Consider the following 16,813-nt stretch of genomic DNA (forward strand, 5'->3'; position numbering starts at 1 on the left):
TTCTACTTTGTTTGCTGGCAAATAAAGAAGATTTCTCTCTCATTCTGGTGTGCTGTCTGACTCCTGAAGTATCATAAATTCATGCATCAATTCCTGCAACACTACCTGTGGATGGAACAGGACCCTTGAGCTTATAGCTTTAATAAATGTTATCTTTTTTTTTGTTGTTACCTGCAACTGCTATGTTACACTGTTTTATTCAAATTACCACAACATATTTTTAAAAATAGCCCTCTGTTTGGCAGGGCCTTCTATAGAATAAAGAGGAAAATTGAGCACATCCCAACCTGTATGACTCAATTTTGATCTCGCTGACCTATGAAAAATAGGAAGGAACAGACAAAAAGCCATACTGGGTCAGACCAATGGTCCATCTAGTCCAGAATCCTGTTTCCAACAGTCGTCAGTCTAGGTCACAAGTACCTGGCAGAAACTTGAATTGTGACAGCATTCTAGAATCCCAAAGAGTAGCAACATTCCAGAATCCCAAACAGTAACAAGATTCTAGAATCCCAAAGAGTAGCAACATTCCATGCTATCAATCCCAGGGCAAACAGAGGCTTCCCCATGTCTGTCTCAATAGCAGTATGCAATGGACAGTGGGTATGTTAGATGGCCTTTGTGTTAATATTAATAGCTCTACAACCACACTGCTGTACAAGAAACAAAGACTGATTCCAAAGAACTAGCAGGGGAGGCTTGCACAGAAACTCAAACCACTGGATTCTTCTGACATTTTTTTCGTTATTCTATTCTGTGTTTCATTCCCCAATTCCCAACTCTTATTTTTCTTCAATCCCTATCGCCCACTGTTTCCCTAAAAATCTCATTAGCTGAATGTAAATGCAAATCCAATAGTTAATTTACATAGTAATGTTCTGCCTCAAACCGATGTTTAAAAGCCATCCTACAAGAGGGAAATCAATTAGTCAGACTGGAATGAGCAAATACGCAGCAGTCCTGCATCGCTCACAGATAGCTTTTGGTTATTTACTACTGTCCCATGGATCAGCTCCTACTCAAATTCCCACCCTGAGACTCTTCCTCAATCTCCCCTGAACATCCCAGGCTTGCTGTAGAGTAAATTCATGAAATACAATGGGGGAGGGAATCACTCCGTTTTCATATGTCCTCAAACCATTTTAAAATGTTAATGCTGTTCCAGTTTTACAGTACTGTAAAAACAGACTCAGCTCCTCAAGGTTTCTGTTATATAATAAGAGCAGGAACTCAGCCTCATGGAACTTAGATGTAAGATACATGCAGGGACTTGGTTTCCAGAGGCTTCTGCTGAGCTATAAGAGAGGGATTGGGACTCTGAGGCCTACCCTATAAAAAAGGCCTCAGAATTAAAAACAGAGTGGGATGAACACAGAAGATCTCTAATTAGAAAATAGATGATATTAAAAAAAACCCTGAAGATGGTTCCAAGATGGCGCTGTGACCGGATGCACCTGAGTTTGCTGCCGAAGAGACTCCGGTGTTCGCTGCCGATTTCGCTGCCTTTGAGGTCTCCTAGATGGGGAAACGAAGGGGGAAAGTCAGGGAGCATTCCTCGGCTCCCGGGGCGTCCATAGCGTTGCGACAGACGACCCTGCAGTTTCCTAGCCAGCAGCCGGGACCTCGGGGAACCTCGACCCCCTCTGCCGCTCTCGACGCGTTAGCATCGATTGAGAGCGCGAACGGGGCTTCCCTGAGCCCCGTTGAGCGCATTGCTCCGCCTCAACCCGGAAGGGAATTACTGGCAGCCCAAGCAGGAACGGCGAACGGTGACGCTCAGCCTAACCTCCTCGAGGAAGGGTCTGCGGTGATAGAACATGTTTCCCAGCCTAGAGAAGTACTTTTTCAAGCAGCTATACAGGTACTTCCACTCGATACTGTTTCAAAACTTTCTCAGGTTGGTGAACAGGCTCAATCCCTTCCTGGAATGACTGGTGTGGTGAGACCTGCAATTGTGACCTTAGAGTCACTATGGGATATGGTACATGACATTCAAATCTCCATGCAACCTACTTTAAAAAAGAATACTGAAAATATAAGAACTCTTTCTGAAGCTGCGCTACTCCAGGCACAGGTAGCAGCACAACAGGCCACTAAAATGGAAAATTTGAATACTAAACTACAAGAGATGGGAAGTTTAGAGAATGCCTTGGTTAAAGATAACATTTTCCTTCATAAACGGACCGAATACCTTGAAAACCAGATTCGTAGGTTTAACCTTAGGTTCCTAAACTTCCCTAAGTCTCCTTTAATTTCACCTCTTGAAATGGTCAAGAAATATATCGTGGACATTCTTGGAATGGACAAAGATTCATTGCCCCCCATAACAAGGGCCTATTACATCTGGAACCCACAGGGAGACGGCCGAAATCTCCCAAGGGTGGGGGATGAAATGAACTTAACTTCATTCCTTGAGAGTTCATTGGAGATAATTACGCAGAGGTCTACTCTGCTTGCTACCTTTGTGTTGGAGCCTGATCGCAATGCTATACTGAGACTTTCTTTAAGACACTTAGAAAACTTGTTTATGGGTTCAAAGGTTCGTGTTTTTCCTGACCTTTCAAGGCCTACTCAGGTTAGACGCAGGGCTTTTTTAGAACTGCGTCCTAAGGTGTTGGCCTTGGGGTTTAACTATGTATTACGTTTTCCTTGTACTTGTAATTTGATGCTTGAGGGTAATCAGTTTCAATTTGTAGACCCTAAACAGTTAAAGGAATTTCTTGATGCTAGAGTAGATACGAATACTATGTGCCCCCCGTAAATAGCAGGCTGGGATCGGTAACCCCGAGATATGCAAAAGGTGGGATTTTGTTTTTTTCTTTTTCCTTTTTATTGATGTTTGTAATATAACTTTCTGTATTTTGGAACCAATTTCCTTAATTGTGGACGAATAGGCCTTAAAATTTATTCTTAGTTTTATTATTTCCTTTTCATTGCCTAATGCTAATACAAAAATTTGTTGTTAAATAATGATTAATACTAATAAAATAAAAAAAAAATAAAAAAATAAAAAAACCCTGAACTTAAATGGCTGCATGTATGTGGATTTGTCGAGTGATGCTTAAATTGCGACTCCAGCTGTGATGAACTAGGGCTGGTACCAGGCATACTTGTACGGTCTGCGTCCCGTTGTATGGCAATCCAGTTTAGGATGGGCTAGAAAGGGCTTTGACAGCAACTTCAGTGGCTGGAACCTGAGGACAGTGCTGGGCAGACTTTCATGGTGTTATGTCCCGCAAATGACACGACGGATAGGCTGGAGTGGGCTTCGACAGCAATTCCAGTAGTTAGAAGGTAAGGACAGGACCAGGCAGACTTCTATGCTCTGTGCCCCAGAAATGCCAAGGAAAGACCATCATACTCATTTCATGATTTAATCATGAATTGACAATAAGTGTGACTGCTGGGCAGACTGGATGGACTATTCAGGTCTTTATCTGCCGTCATTTACTATGTTATAAGTACAGGGAACTCAGCCCTCAGGAGCTTCTATTACATAATAACTACAGGGACTCAGATCCTGGAAGCTTTTTTTAATATAATAAGCATAAAGACTCAGTTCCAGGATCTTCTGCTATATAACAAGCACAGGGAATCCTTTACCATAAAATCCATTCGTAATCACTAACAGGAATATATTCACCACAAACAACCGGAATTAACAGATTCAATTCAACCCCTAATCCTGTCCATCGCTCCCACCAACCCTCTTGAAGGCTCAGCTGCATAAATGATATCAACAGTGTTTTGGCTTCCTGGACTATGGTACAACAATAGTATTCCAAGAAGCAGAGGTGGCATCTATTGAAGGGATGAATCATCTTCCAAAATAGTTTGGCAAACCTACTGAGGAGGGCTTTTGTCGTGGACAACTAGCACCCGCCTGGGGCTAACATCGCAGCCACCTGGAGGGTCTGTCCCCAGCATTGCTCAGGTCTGCATTCACCTGCTGCTTGTGCTCTACACTAGCATCCTCCTTCCACAGGCCTAAACCACCAGGATTCTTAATCAGTCCAGGACAACAGAGCCAAAAAGTTAATAAGGTTTACTGTCACAAAATTAGAACAGTGAATCATATAAAACCTTGGGGTCATCTTTGACTCTTCTCTCTCCTTCTCTGCTCATATCCAGCAGACCGCCAAGACCTGTCGTTTCTTTCTTTACAACATTTGTAAAATCCGCCCCTTTCTTTCCGAGCACTCTACCAAAACCCTCATCCACACCCTTGTCACCTCTCATTTAGACTACTGCAATCTGCTTCTTGCTGGCCTCCCACTTAGTCACCTCTCCCCTCTCCAGTCGGTTCAAAACTCTGCTGCCCGTCTCATCTTCCGCCAGGGTCGCTTTACTCATACTACCCCTCTCCTCAAGACCCTTCACTGGCTCCCTATCCGTTTTCGCATCCTGTTCAAACTTCTTCTACTAACCTATAAATGTACTCACTCTGCTGCTCCCCAGTATCTCTCCACACTCGTCCTTCCCTACACCCCTACCCGTGCACTCCGCTCCATGGATAAATCCTTCTTATCTGTTCCCTTCTCCACTACTGCCAACTCCAGACTTCGCGCCTTCTGTCTCGCTGCGCCCTACGCCTGGAATAAACTTCCTGAGGCCCTACGTCTTGCCCCATCCTTGGCCACCTTTAAGTCTAGACTGAAAGCCCACCTCTTTAACATTGCTTTTGACTCGTAACCACTTGTAACCACTCGCCTCCACCTACCCTCCTCTCTTCCTTCCCGTTCACATTAATTGATTTGATTTGCTTACTTTATTTATTTTTTGTCTATTAGATTGTAAGCTCTTTGAGCAGGGACTGTCTTTCTTCTATGTTTGTGCAGCGCTGCGTATGCCTTGTAGCGCTATAGAAATGCTAAATAGTAGTAGTAGTAGTAGTAAAACAGATGGTAAAATATTAAAACTGTCTAACTTTGTCACTATCTGGGTAATGACTGAGAAGCTTCAGGAAATTAACTGCTCACAAGTCTTGAACAGGGTTTCAGGACACAGATGTTTACCTCTGTGCTCCCATACTGAGACTAAAAATTTCCAGCAGATTCAATCAAAGCTCAGAGCATAAACACTGAGGAGCTTCTGACCAACAGCAGTGCAGATTACTTCTCCTCAGCTTAGGAGGGAAGAAAAACTGTCACTTCTGTAACAACTTAACAAAGGACAGACACCATCTGCTGGTCAAACAAGAGAAATGCACATCATAAAAAATAGATATACTATTTACAAGCAGGAAAATTCCCTGTTTCGCCACAGCTTTCAATTAAGATAATTAGGAACGGTTACAGTCTTGATTATCTGACATAAATGGGGCTGAACCGTTGTCAGATAAATGAAAAGTTGGATAATACAGAAAACGATGGCAAAAAATTGTCACCATGCTGTAAAAGCAAGGTCTCAGCTTATAACGTCTTCAATGGAAGAGAAGCTGCATACCGTTTAACAGTGAAAAGGGGTACCTGAAGGAGTATCAGCTGCAAAGCATGGTTCCCTTGCAGAGAAGCACGGTCTCAAATCAAAAGCATGGCTTCCTTACAGCATGTGAAGCCAGAAAACAAGAAGAGAAGTATGCACTTCTTAACGGTGACGCAAAGACATCACCGGGGGTCTGCTGGTTATGGGTTATGCAGGATGGTCGGATTAGCAAAGGATGGATAATTGAGACTGTACTGTAGTTCGACGAAGCCCTTCCATAAGTAAAACACTAAATACTTGAATAGAAATAGAAAAGGGAAATATCTTTTATGGACACCAAAAAAATAACAATTGAGTAGGAGGAAACAAATGTAGTGGCAAATGGCTTATGTTCTGAGGGGATGGCCATATCTGATGATCTTAGGAGCCTAAACAGATAGATAAGATGATGGGAAGATCAGCGGGGAAAAGTGATGGAGCCTCTTTGTAAGTGAGAACTCATTTGGAGTACAGTAAGCAATTCTGAGGCTGCACCTTCAGAAGGATACTGTCATGTCCCTCATCTGTTCTCTGTGATCTCCAGCAGCATCCCATGCCAAGAAGGATCTGTTTAATGAAACCCAGCACTTCCTTTATAGCTCTGCAAAAGGGCACTGGCTGATGTCATCACTTCCTCTTCAGTAGTATTTAAGGAAGTTCCTGTTTTCCAGCCAGTGCCTTTGCAATAGGTCTCCTAGAGTTGTCTAGTGTGTGTTGAGCCTTGTTCCAGTTTGCCAACTGATCCTGCCTGTATCTTGCTCCAGCTTTGTTCCTGCCCTGCTTCCTGTCTTCCAGCTCTAGCCTTAACTCCAAGCTACAGTCCTGTCACCAAGCTCCAGCCCTGTCTTCAAGCCAGCCTTGAAAGGTGTCTTGCCCACTGCCAGTCGGGGCCTAGCCAACCCTCAGATTGGCTAGGTTGCGTCAACTCGGCTGCAGCCCAAGGGCTCACCCCAGGTTGTGACAGATATAAACTGGAAAGAGTTGGTTCAGAGAGCAGCTATTGAAACGGTCCACGGTCTTTGGCACAAAGCACATGTGGAAAGATTTAAGGATCTAAACAAGTATAGCTAGAAGGGACAGGTAGGCAAGGGGAAATATGAAAGGGACATTTAAATACCTCCGAGGTATAAACACACAGGTGTCATATCTCGTTCACTGGAAACAAAGGTTGGGAACAAGGAGTCATAGGATGAGGATGAAAGAAGGTAAATAATGAATCTAAGGAAATATTTATTTATAGAAAGGCAGGCAGATTCATGGAACAAACTTGATCAGCCACAAGCTCTTTTTCAGCCATCGTATTTTATGTTTCTATGTTCCCATATGTTTCAATTTATTTATTTTAAAAACTTAAATACCGGGAGGGACTAAGAACATTCTGGCACTGAGGCAAAGGGGGGGAGGGCTCCACACATCAGACAAAGCAATCTGTGAGATTTTTCGGACCTTTTATCAAGGGCTGTACGCTTCCCCAGAGGAAGACGGCCTATTAAATCAGATGTACTTAGAAAATTTAGCTTTACCAAAGCTTACAATACAAGAGTTGGACAGTCTTAACCAATTAATCACTGAGGACGAAGTTAGTATGGTTATAGCCCGCAGCCCGCGATTGAAAGCCCCGGGACCTGATGGTTTAAGAGGAGAATTCTATAAATTGATGGAAGGAGGAGTTATACCCGCAATTACTAGATTTTTGAACCAACTGATAGATAGACAGAGGTTACCCCCTGATTTGAATAGGGCTCAAATAATAGTCTTGTTGAAGCCGGGGAGGGACCCTCTGGAGCCGACATCGTACCGGCCTATCTCCCTATTAAATTATGATACCAAGTTGTTGGCAAAAATCTTGGCTAATAGACTGGCGAGGTTGCTCCCTCGGTTGATTCACGAAAGTCAGGTGGGTTTTGTGGGAGGTAGAGCAGTGAGTAAAAACTTGAGAGCAATATTGACATCACTAGAGCACAGCTCGCAGGCGAAGGTAGCATCGTTGTTGATCAGCTTCGATGCGGAAAAGGCCTTTGATAAGGTTCACTGGAAGTTCCTTTTTGATACGCTGGAACATTATGGATTTTCAGGGAGATTTGTTGAGGCAATTCACGCTTTATATGCCAACCCATGTGCCACCTTGAGAGTGAACGGGATAGAATCGGAAAGTTTCTGTATCAGGAGAGGCACAAGGCAGGGGTGCCCCTTGTCCCCTCTTCTCTTTGTTTTAGTTTTAGATCCCCTTATCAGAGATATCATGGCAAACCCTTTGATCCGGGGAGTCGGCTTAGGGACCCACATGTTTAAGATCGCAGCATTTGCGGATGACATTTTGGTACATCTCACAAACCCAAGGGAATCCTTAGACACGTTATTGGAAACCTTTCGTGAATATGGAGACTACTCAGGTTTCCGAATCAATCTAGATAAGTCAGAAGCTCTGGCTTCGCCAGAGGTGAACCAGAGGGACTGGGATCCTGAATTTCCATTGAGATGGGCTAGAGAGTCTTTTAAATATTTAGGAATCCGACTCACAATGAATACTTCAGACTTATATCAGTTGAATGTTAAAATCATACTGGAACATACTAAAGCTAAATTGGACTCTTGGATGAGTCTTCCACTGTCATTAATGGGACGGATACATTTAGTCCAAATGGTGCTGTTTCCGCGCTGGTTGTACATCCTTCAAACCCTACCCATGCGCCTATCACGGACTGATTTGAAACGGATGATGCGTCTTTTTAGTCGATTTTGCTGGGCAGGCAAAAAGCCCAAAGTTAGCCAAAACATGTTAATAGGGAGCTGGAGACAGGGGGGAATGGGTATCCCGGATGTGTTCCTATATAATCAGGCGTGTTTGTTGCGTCATCTAGGAGATGTGGTGAATACCACGCAGTATTATACACCTATGGGCTTGGAGGAAGCCTTTTTTGCTCCATATGATATATTAGCATTGCTCCATTTACCTCGCAGTCGGCTCCCTTCTAAATTTAAAAAAAGTATAATACTACAGCCCCTTCGGGAGGCGTGGCAGTGGTGGATGCGGCAAATGGGGGGCCAACCACACGTTACAGATCAAATCCCAATCGTAGGTAATCCTGTTTTTGAAGCAGGGATAGACAACCCGACATTTGGCAGATGGCAAGGGCTGGGCATCACAAGATTGGAACACCTGTTATTGGAAAATGGGGAAATGATAACATTTGACACTCTTCAAGATAAAGTGGGTTCAGCTTGGGGCAATAGATTTGCCTATGCACAGGTCCGACACTATATGAAATCCCTGAGCCAGGCACCCCTGAGGGGGCGGATGGGGGAACTGCTAAGGGTCTTCTTTGAGGAGTTGCAGACAGAGAAGCAATCTGTATCAGCATTGTATGGGGCACTGGCTAGGCGTAGGTCCCAGAGGCAATATGTTGATCTTAAGCGAAAATGGGAACAAGATCTTGGGACCTCACTGGCAACATGGGATGTGTCAGCTACCTTGAAGGGCATCCGGGCATTGGTAACAGATGAGAGGCTGAGGGAGTGTGGTTATAGAGTGGTCCTTCGGGGGTATATGTCTAAAGCACAACTGGCTCATATGTTGGGGCCGGACAACTCGGGGTGTTCTAAATGCGGAGGGGGTCCCAGCTCATTATATCATGCATTATGGCAATGCCCCAAGGTGCGCATGTTCTGGCAGAGGGTAAGAGGGATTTTGATTCGATTGGGGAATAGAATTCAAGGAACGGAGAGGCAGTTTCTGTTGGATCAACCAAGAGCGTTTGCTCCATTAGGTGCCCCTGCTATAATGTTATGCAGGAAGCTGAGCTTGGTAGCTCGGAAATGCATTATGCAATACTGGGTCTCATCGGAAGGGCCAGCTTATTGGCATTGGCGCAATCAGGTGCATCTCCTGGCCTCTTGGGAGGCTAGGGATTCAAAACAATCGCCTAAGCGCAGAGTACGTTTTCTACAGATTTGGACACCATACCTGCAAACTCTCAGCCCAAGGGGACGTAGTCTGCTTGTTAATGCCTGATAAATAGTGGAATAATGGAGAGTATGGGTAGCCTGGAGTAGTAAATTTAGTCTAGAGTGGAATTCTGCTTGCAAGGGGGGGAGGTATTGGGTGGGGGGTTGGAGGGGTTGAGTGAGATGTATATGGCTAAAGCTTGGCAGTGCTCTAGAACTTTGATGTTTAGATTTCTGATATTTTGTGATAAGCACTATTTCATCTAACGAGGTATTTAAAGTGTATGATTAGGAACAAAAGTCATTTAACATCTAATATTAGCACTTGACAAGGAATTGTTAAGAGGGGAGGGGGGAGAAAAATGGGGAAGAAAAGTGTTTGGCGATGTTGAATATGTTGTAAGAATGCTGTTTTGTATATCAAGCAATGCTATATGAATATTCTAAGTTAATCTGTATTGTGATAATCGTCAATAAAACAGTTTAAACATAAAAACTTAAATACCACACATGAGAGACTGGATAGTAGAGACTAGCGATTTTTCAGATCGACTAACAGAGGAGGCCTTGGTGCCGACAATTCATCTCAGCTGGCTATTACACACAATACCCGGAGCAAGTTAAAGAATTGGTGCGAAACCCATTGTTGCTGTCCGCTACAGCGAACTGGAGATGGCTCTGTCGGAGGCATGGATTCTCCGCAGCGAGCACCCCATAATTGCCCATACACCGGAATCCGGATTTCCCAGCTAGTAAAAACTCACCGGTGTTCCGGTGTTGGAAAACGCAGGGAGTAAAATATCTAAGTCAAATTCTCATGGAAGAAGGAGTTATAAAACCCTTTTCAGATATTAAGCAATCATTTGGCCTACCATCCACAGACTGGTTTGAGTACTTACAGATACAACATTATATTTTTTCGCTGGGGTGGACCAACTTGACGGAGGATGTACAAGACGTTCTAAACGATGCCCTCACACTGAGTGCTAGTACTGCTATACCTTTGCGTTTCCATCACAGATACCTTAAAGACACGACAGAGGAGCTGAATTTCACACAACTAACATGTAATTGGACAGAAGATTTACAAAACACACTGACTGAAGAGCAGTTTCGCACGCATCTACTTAACATTCAAAGACAAGAGGCATTTCCGAGGCACTGGGAACTGCAATATAAGTTTGCTCTAAGGCTCTACATATCACCGAGGAGAGCTTATAGAGCAATGATGGGCTCTAATGGTAATTGTCCTAAATGTTCACAAGAACTAGCCACGCTAGCGCACATGTTTTGGCACTGTTTGCCCACTCAGGTGTCTTGGAAGCAGGTTGTGGACACAGCATCTCAGCTCTGGAAGCGGAGTATTCAAGTTTCATCTTTAATTCTTTTTGGTGAATTTCAACTTGGAGATAGACCCCCATCGGGCTTGAAACAATTTTTACATAAATCGATACTAATAGGGAAAAAAGTGATTCTATTATGCTGGAGAGAGGCTCATGGACCTCTCTTGGGTGTGTGGAGAACAAATATGATGGACTTATTAAAGCTGGAACATTGCGGCTTGCGCAAGGCCTCCTATGCGGCTGCAAAGAGACAGTTTAATAGTACATGGCGCAGATTTCTGACCACACTCCACCCAGTGGCACGTAAGAGACTTCTCCATTTATAAGAGCTCGATTACTGTTTGACCTCAGGGAAGGGGGGACTAAGGGATGGGCAGGGGGGTGGGGAATGGGATTGGGGAGAAATCTGATGTAAAATGTTGCACGTGGCTATGATGTTATTGTGTTTGTCATTGGTTAATAAATTGCTAAAACATAAAAAACTTAAATACCACTTAATTGACCAAAAGGCTCATTTTCAAAGCACTTAGACTAGGTAACTTTGTACGTCTAAGTGCTTTGAAAATATGCCTCTTAAGTGGTTTACAAACGAACCTAATCATCATATTATATAGAACCTAACGTACAAACAGACACGTTTTTTTAAATACAAAATCACAGTTCAATTCATGTTGTACCAGAGGGCATAATGTTCCAAAAACTAAATAAAATGCAGCCTTAAACAACTGTGTTTTGAGAAGTTTCTTAAATTTGATCACATTACTACAAAGACGCAAGTGTCCTGTAAGAACGTTCCACAGCTGCGTACCGGCAACAGTAAAGGAAGATGTTCCAGTTTCCACATAGGGAATCTGCACCACTGGATCTAAGGGTAGCCACATCGCATTTTCTGATCTTAAATGCCTTTTTGGAAGGTACACTTTGCGGACATGTTTAAAGTACAAAGAGGTAACAGCGTAAAATGGCTTGATGAACCAAGACCAACACTTTACATTGAACAAGCTGAATAATTGGTAGCCAATGCAAATTCCTAAGAACCGGTAATATATGCAAAAAATTTGATGCACCAATAATAAGCTGTGCTGCGGTATTCTGTACCGCTTGAAATGCCCTGAGTCGTGAAGATGATAAACCAAGGGACAGGGCGTTGCAATAATCCAACTGAGACAATATCAAACTTTGCACAACAGTTGTAAAGTCATATGCAGATAACATAGGTTTTAATCTGTGCAAGATGTGTAGCTGAAAAAAACCCCCCAAAATATTTTGTACTACTTAGAGACTTGCACACTCATATGGAGTGCACTATAAAAAAAATCTCCTAATAATCTCATCTCTTTTTGCACAGCAATATATCTATTCCCTAAGTTCACACAATCAGGCCACATATCTTGTCATTACTTTGGTTTTAGGAATAAACATATTTAAAAAAAAACCTAAATAAATAGATCAATATTTATATTCAGTGTGACTTCAGCCTCTGATAAACCTTATATATTTATTCATCTGATTGTTCATTCACAGAAATGTTTACATAGGTTCCAACTAGTTCTGATAGATGATGTTCCAACTGTAGGTTGGCCAACCTTCTGATGGTGATTGAGAAATGCCCATGGTCCGTGTTACTTACCACGCTGCAGTTACTGGTCACCGAAATACATTTCTTGTCATCACACCACTGGCAACCATTGGTGTTAGCTGTACAGCTTGCACAGTCCATGTTCCTGTAACATCTGTCATCAGCAGGAGCTGCAAAACAGATTGAACACAAAATAGAATGTTAAAATATTTAATAAAGGGGAAAACAGGGTTGAAATTTTAATACAGCCACTCAAAACACACACTGGAGGCCATTTTGAAAGCATGCCCATGTGCAAAGAGCGGCATTTACCCTTGTAAATCACGTACGCTTGCTATTTGTATGTAGAGATGACCAGGACGCAGGGATTTCAAGGGGGAGTGGTATGGGTTTGGTTTAGTAGACTGAATATTTAGGCGTGTATTCCCCATCTTACCATGGGAATATATGTCTACTTAAATATTTATTTATTTAGATTTTGCTCACACCTTTTTCAGTAGTAGCTCAAGGTGAGTTACATTCAGGTACTCTGGATATTTCTCTGTCCCAGGAGGGCTCACAATCTAAGTTTGTACCTGAGGCAATGGAGGGTTAAGTGACTCGCCCAAAATCACAAGGAGTAGCAATGGAATTTGAACTAGACACCTCTGGTTTGCAAGACCTGTGCTCTAACCACTAGGCCACTACTCCACTTCAAAGAGTCTTGTTACTCTTTGGGGTTCTACATGGAATGTTGCTACACTTTGAAATTCTGCACGGAATCTTGTTCTTTAGAATTCTAGAATCTTTATTTGGACTTTGCTCACACCTTTTTCAGTAGTAGCTCAAGGTGAGTTACATTCGGGTACACTGGATATTTCTCTGTCCCAGGAGGGCTCACAATCTAAGTTTGTACCTGAGGCAATGGAGGGTTAAGTGACTTGCCCAAGATCACAAGGAGCAGCAGTGGGATTTGAACTGGCCACCTCTGGATTGCAAGACTGGTGCTCTGACTACTAGGCCACTCCTCCACTGCAGTTGTTACTCTGGTTGTTAATGGAATCTTGTCACACTTTAGGATTCCAGAATCTTGCTATTCTTTGGGGTTCTATATGGAATGTTATTATTATTTATTTAGATTTTGCTCACACCTTTTTCAGTAGTAGCTCAAGGTGAGTTACATTCAGGTACTCTGGATATTTCTCTGTCCCAGGAGGGCTCACAATCTAAGTTTGTACCTGAGGCAATGGAGGGTTAAGTGACTTGCCCAAGATCACAAGGAGCAGCAGTGGGATTTGAACTGGCCACCTCTGGATTGCAAGACTGGTGCTCTGACTACTAGGCCACTCCTCCACTGCAGTTGTTACTCTGGTTGTTAATGGAATCTTGTCACACTTTAGGATTCCAGAATCTTGCTATTCTTTGGGGTTCTATATGGAATGTTATTATTATTTATTTAGATTTTGCTCACACCTTTTTCAGTAGTAGCTCAAGGTGAGTTACATTCAGGTACTCTGGATATTTCTCTGTCCCAGGAGGGCTCACAATCTAAGTTTGTACCTGAGGCAATGGAGGGTTAAGTGACTTGCCCAAGATCACAAGGAGCAGCAGTGGGATTTGAACTGGCCACCTCTGGATTGCAAGACTGGTGCTCTGACTACTAGGCCACTCCTCCACTGCAGTTGTTACTCTGGTTGTTAATGGAATCTTGTCACACTTTAGGATTCCAGAATCTTGCTATTCTTTGGGGTTCTATATGGAATGTTATTATTATTTATTTAGATTTTGCTCACACCTTTTTCAGTAGTAGCTCAAGGTGAGTTACATTCGGGTACACTGGATATTTCTCTGTCCCAGGAGGGCTCACAATCTAAGTTTGTACCTGAGGCAATGGATGGTTAAGTGACTCGCCCAAAATCACAAGGAGTAGCAATGGAATTTGAACTAGACACCTCTGGTTTGCAAGACTGGTGCTCTGACTACTAGGCCACTCCTCCACTGCAGTTGTTACTCTGGTTGTTAATGGAATCTTGTCACACTTTAGGATTCCAGAATCTTGCTATTCTTTGGGGTTCTATATGGAATGTTATTATTATTTATTTAGATTTTGCTCACACCTTTTTCAGTAGTAGCTCAAGGTGAGTTACATTCAGGTACTCTGGATATTTCTCTGTCCCAGGAGGGCTCACAATCTAAGTTTGTACCTGAGGCAATGGAGGGTTAAGTGACTTGCCCAAGATCACAAGGAGCAGCAGTGGGATTTGAACTGGCCACCTCTGGATTGCAAGACTGGTGCTCTGACTACTAGGCCACTCCTCCACTGCAGTTGTTACTCTGGTTGTTAATGGAATCTTGTCACACTTTAGGATTCCAGAATCTTGCTATTCTTTGGGGTTCTATATGGAATGTTATTATTATTTATTTAGATTTTGCTCACACCTTTTTCAGTAGTAGCTCAAGGTGAGTTACATTCGGGTACACTGGATATTTCTCTGTCCCAGGAGGGCTCACAATCTAAGTTTGTACCTGAGGCAATGGATGGTTAAGTGACTCGCCCAAAATCACAAGGAGTAGCAATGGAATTTGAACTAGACACCTCTGGTTTGCAAGACTGGTGCTCTGACTACTAGGCCACTCCTCCACTGCAGTTGTTACTCTGGTTGTTAATGGAATCTTGTCACACTTTAGGATTCCAGAATCTTGCTATTCTTTGGGGTTCTATATGGAATGTTATTATTATTTATTTAGATTTTGCTCACACCTTTTTCAGTAGTAGCTCAAGGTGAGTTACATTCAGGTACTCTGGATATTTCTCTGTCTCAGGAGGGCTCACAATCTAAGTTTGTACCTGAGGCAATGGAGGGTTAAGTGACTTGCCCAAGATCACAAGGAGCAGCAGTGGGATTTGAACCAGCCACCTCTGGATTTCAAGACTGGTGCTTTAACCAGTAGGCCACTCCTCCACTCCTTTGTAACCCTTTCCAGGCTGATATATTTCAACAACGTTTGTCAAAATAAATTGCACTTGAACAGGAGAGATTGCAGTTTCCCTGATGCAGCACCGAAGCAAAACAGGGAGTCTGTTGGAAGTCATTCTGTAACCGTGCTGATGACGTCAACGTTATGCTTCAAGTCTTTTTTGGATTACTGTTTTGATTACTGGACTCTTTTGAAATCTGTTAAAGGGTAGAATTATATTGTTTTCTTATTAAAGCTTTTAGAGGGGGTTTCTTCACCTCACTGCATAAACTGATTTTGGTCTCCTTCCTACATTTTTCTGATTTTTGAAAGTTTGGAGAGTTCTGTTGGCTTCAAATTTGAAAAGTGGAGGGTTTTTGTTTTTTTTTTTTTCTTTGACCAGTGATTGATTTGGCTTTCATCCTGTGCATGCTGTACACAATGGGAGATTTACAGCCCTGAGATTCTTTTTTCTACATTGTTTTCTCTTTTTTTTATTTTAGAAGTTTGGAGACCGGTACAGTTTATAATCCTAGCTGTAAACTGTTTGATGTTCTCATAATTAAAATCACCCATAATACGTTGTTTTCAAATTTGCTAGCTTCCCTAATTTCTGCTAACATTTTATCATCTCTGTGTTCGATCTGGCCTAGCGGATGGAAGTATAACTCCATCTCTTTCCCTTAACAGATGAAATTTCTATCCACATTATCATCTGTTTCCTGCTGAATTTTAATTCTGTTTAGACTCAATTTCCTCTTTAACATATAGTGCCTCCCCCTCCAATTTGAACCATCCCATCATTGTGATATTATTTGTATCCTGGTATCACAGTATCCCATTGGTTATCTTTCTTCCACCATTAAGACCATAAACCATACTGGGTCAGACCAATGACCCATCTAGCCCAGTATCCTGCTTCCAACAGTGGCCAATCCAGGTCACAAGAATCTAGTGGAAACCCAATTAGTAGCAGCATTCCAAGCTACCAATCCCGGGACAAGCAATGGCTTCCCCCATGCCCATCTCAACAACAGAGTACGGACTTAGTGCTATATACTCTAACTCTCCCATCTCATTTTTTTTAGGATTCTGGCATTTGTTTACAGACATTTCAGCACACGGATTGCTGATTCCCCTCTGAAGAAGGTGTCTCTACAGTCCTGAAAGGCTTTGTTTAATATCACCTTTAGAGCACTATCACAGCCTGCAAAGAATCCAAATTTCCCTGCTATTCTCTACAAGACTAAAACAAAAAAGCAAAACTGGGCCTTCAGGATTGAGATGATCAAAGTCTCTTGTTTATTAATTGACGGATAGACCCGACACGGGCCGTGTTTCGGCGCACTGGCGCCTGCCTCAGGGGTCAGCTAATCCTGATCAAAACATTGTAGGTGGTACTGTCACAGTGTAGCACCTTTGATATGGAATAGAGTCTCGATTGCTCCGAGAGCGTAATCAGCATAGGACAACGCTGTCAGTCTGAAAAAAAACACCTACATTTTTTGATCAGGATTAGCTGACCCCTGAGGCAGGCGCCAGTGCG

General features: G+C 42.8%; 1 protein-coding gene across 1 annotated transcript in view; it reads right to left on the reverse strand.

The window, feature by feature from the left end:
- Nucleotides 1-16,813, reverse strand: part of ATRNL1 (attractin like 1) — a 1,590,902-nt gene that overhangs the window by 1,072,944 nt on the left and 501,145 nt on the right. Inside the window, 1 exon segment of the mRNA XM_030202658.1 lies at nt 12,382-12,500. Coding sequence (XP_030058518.1) covers nt 12,382-12,500 — 119 coding nt within the window.

The sequence above is a fragment of the Microcaecilia unicolor genome, chromosome 5, assembly GCF_901765095.1.
Source record: "Microcaecilia unicolor chromosome 5, aMicUni1.1, whole genome shotgun sequence".
Lineage (NCBI taxonomy): Eukaryota > Metazoa > Chordata > Amphibia > Gymnophiona > Siphonopidae > Microcaecilia > Microcaecilia unicolor.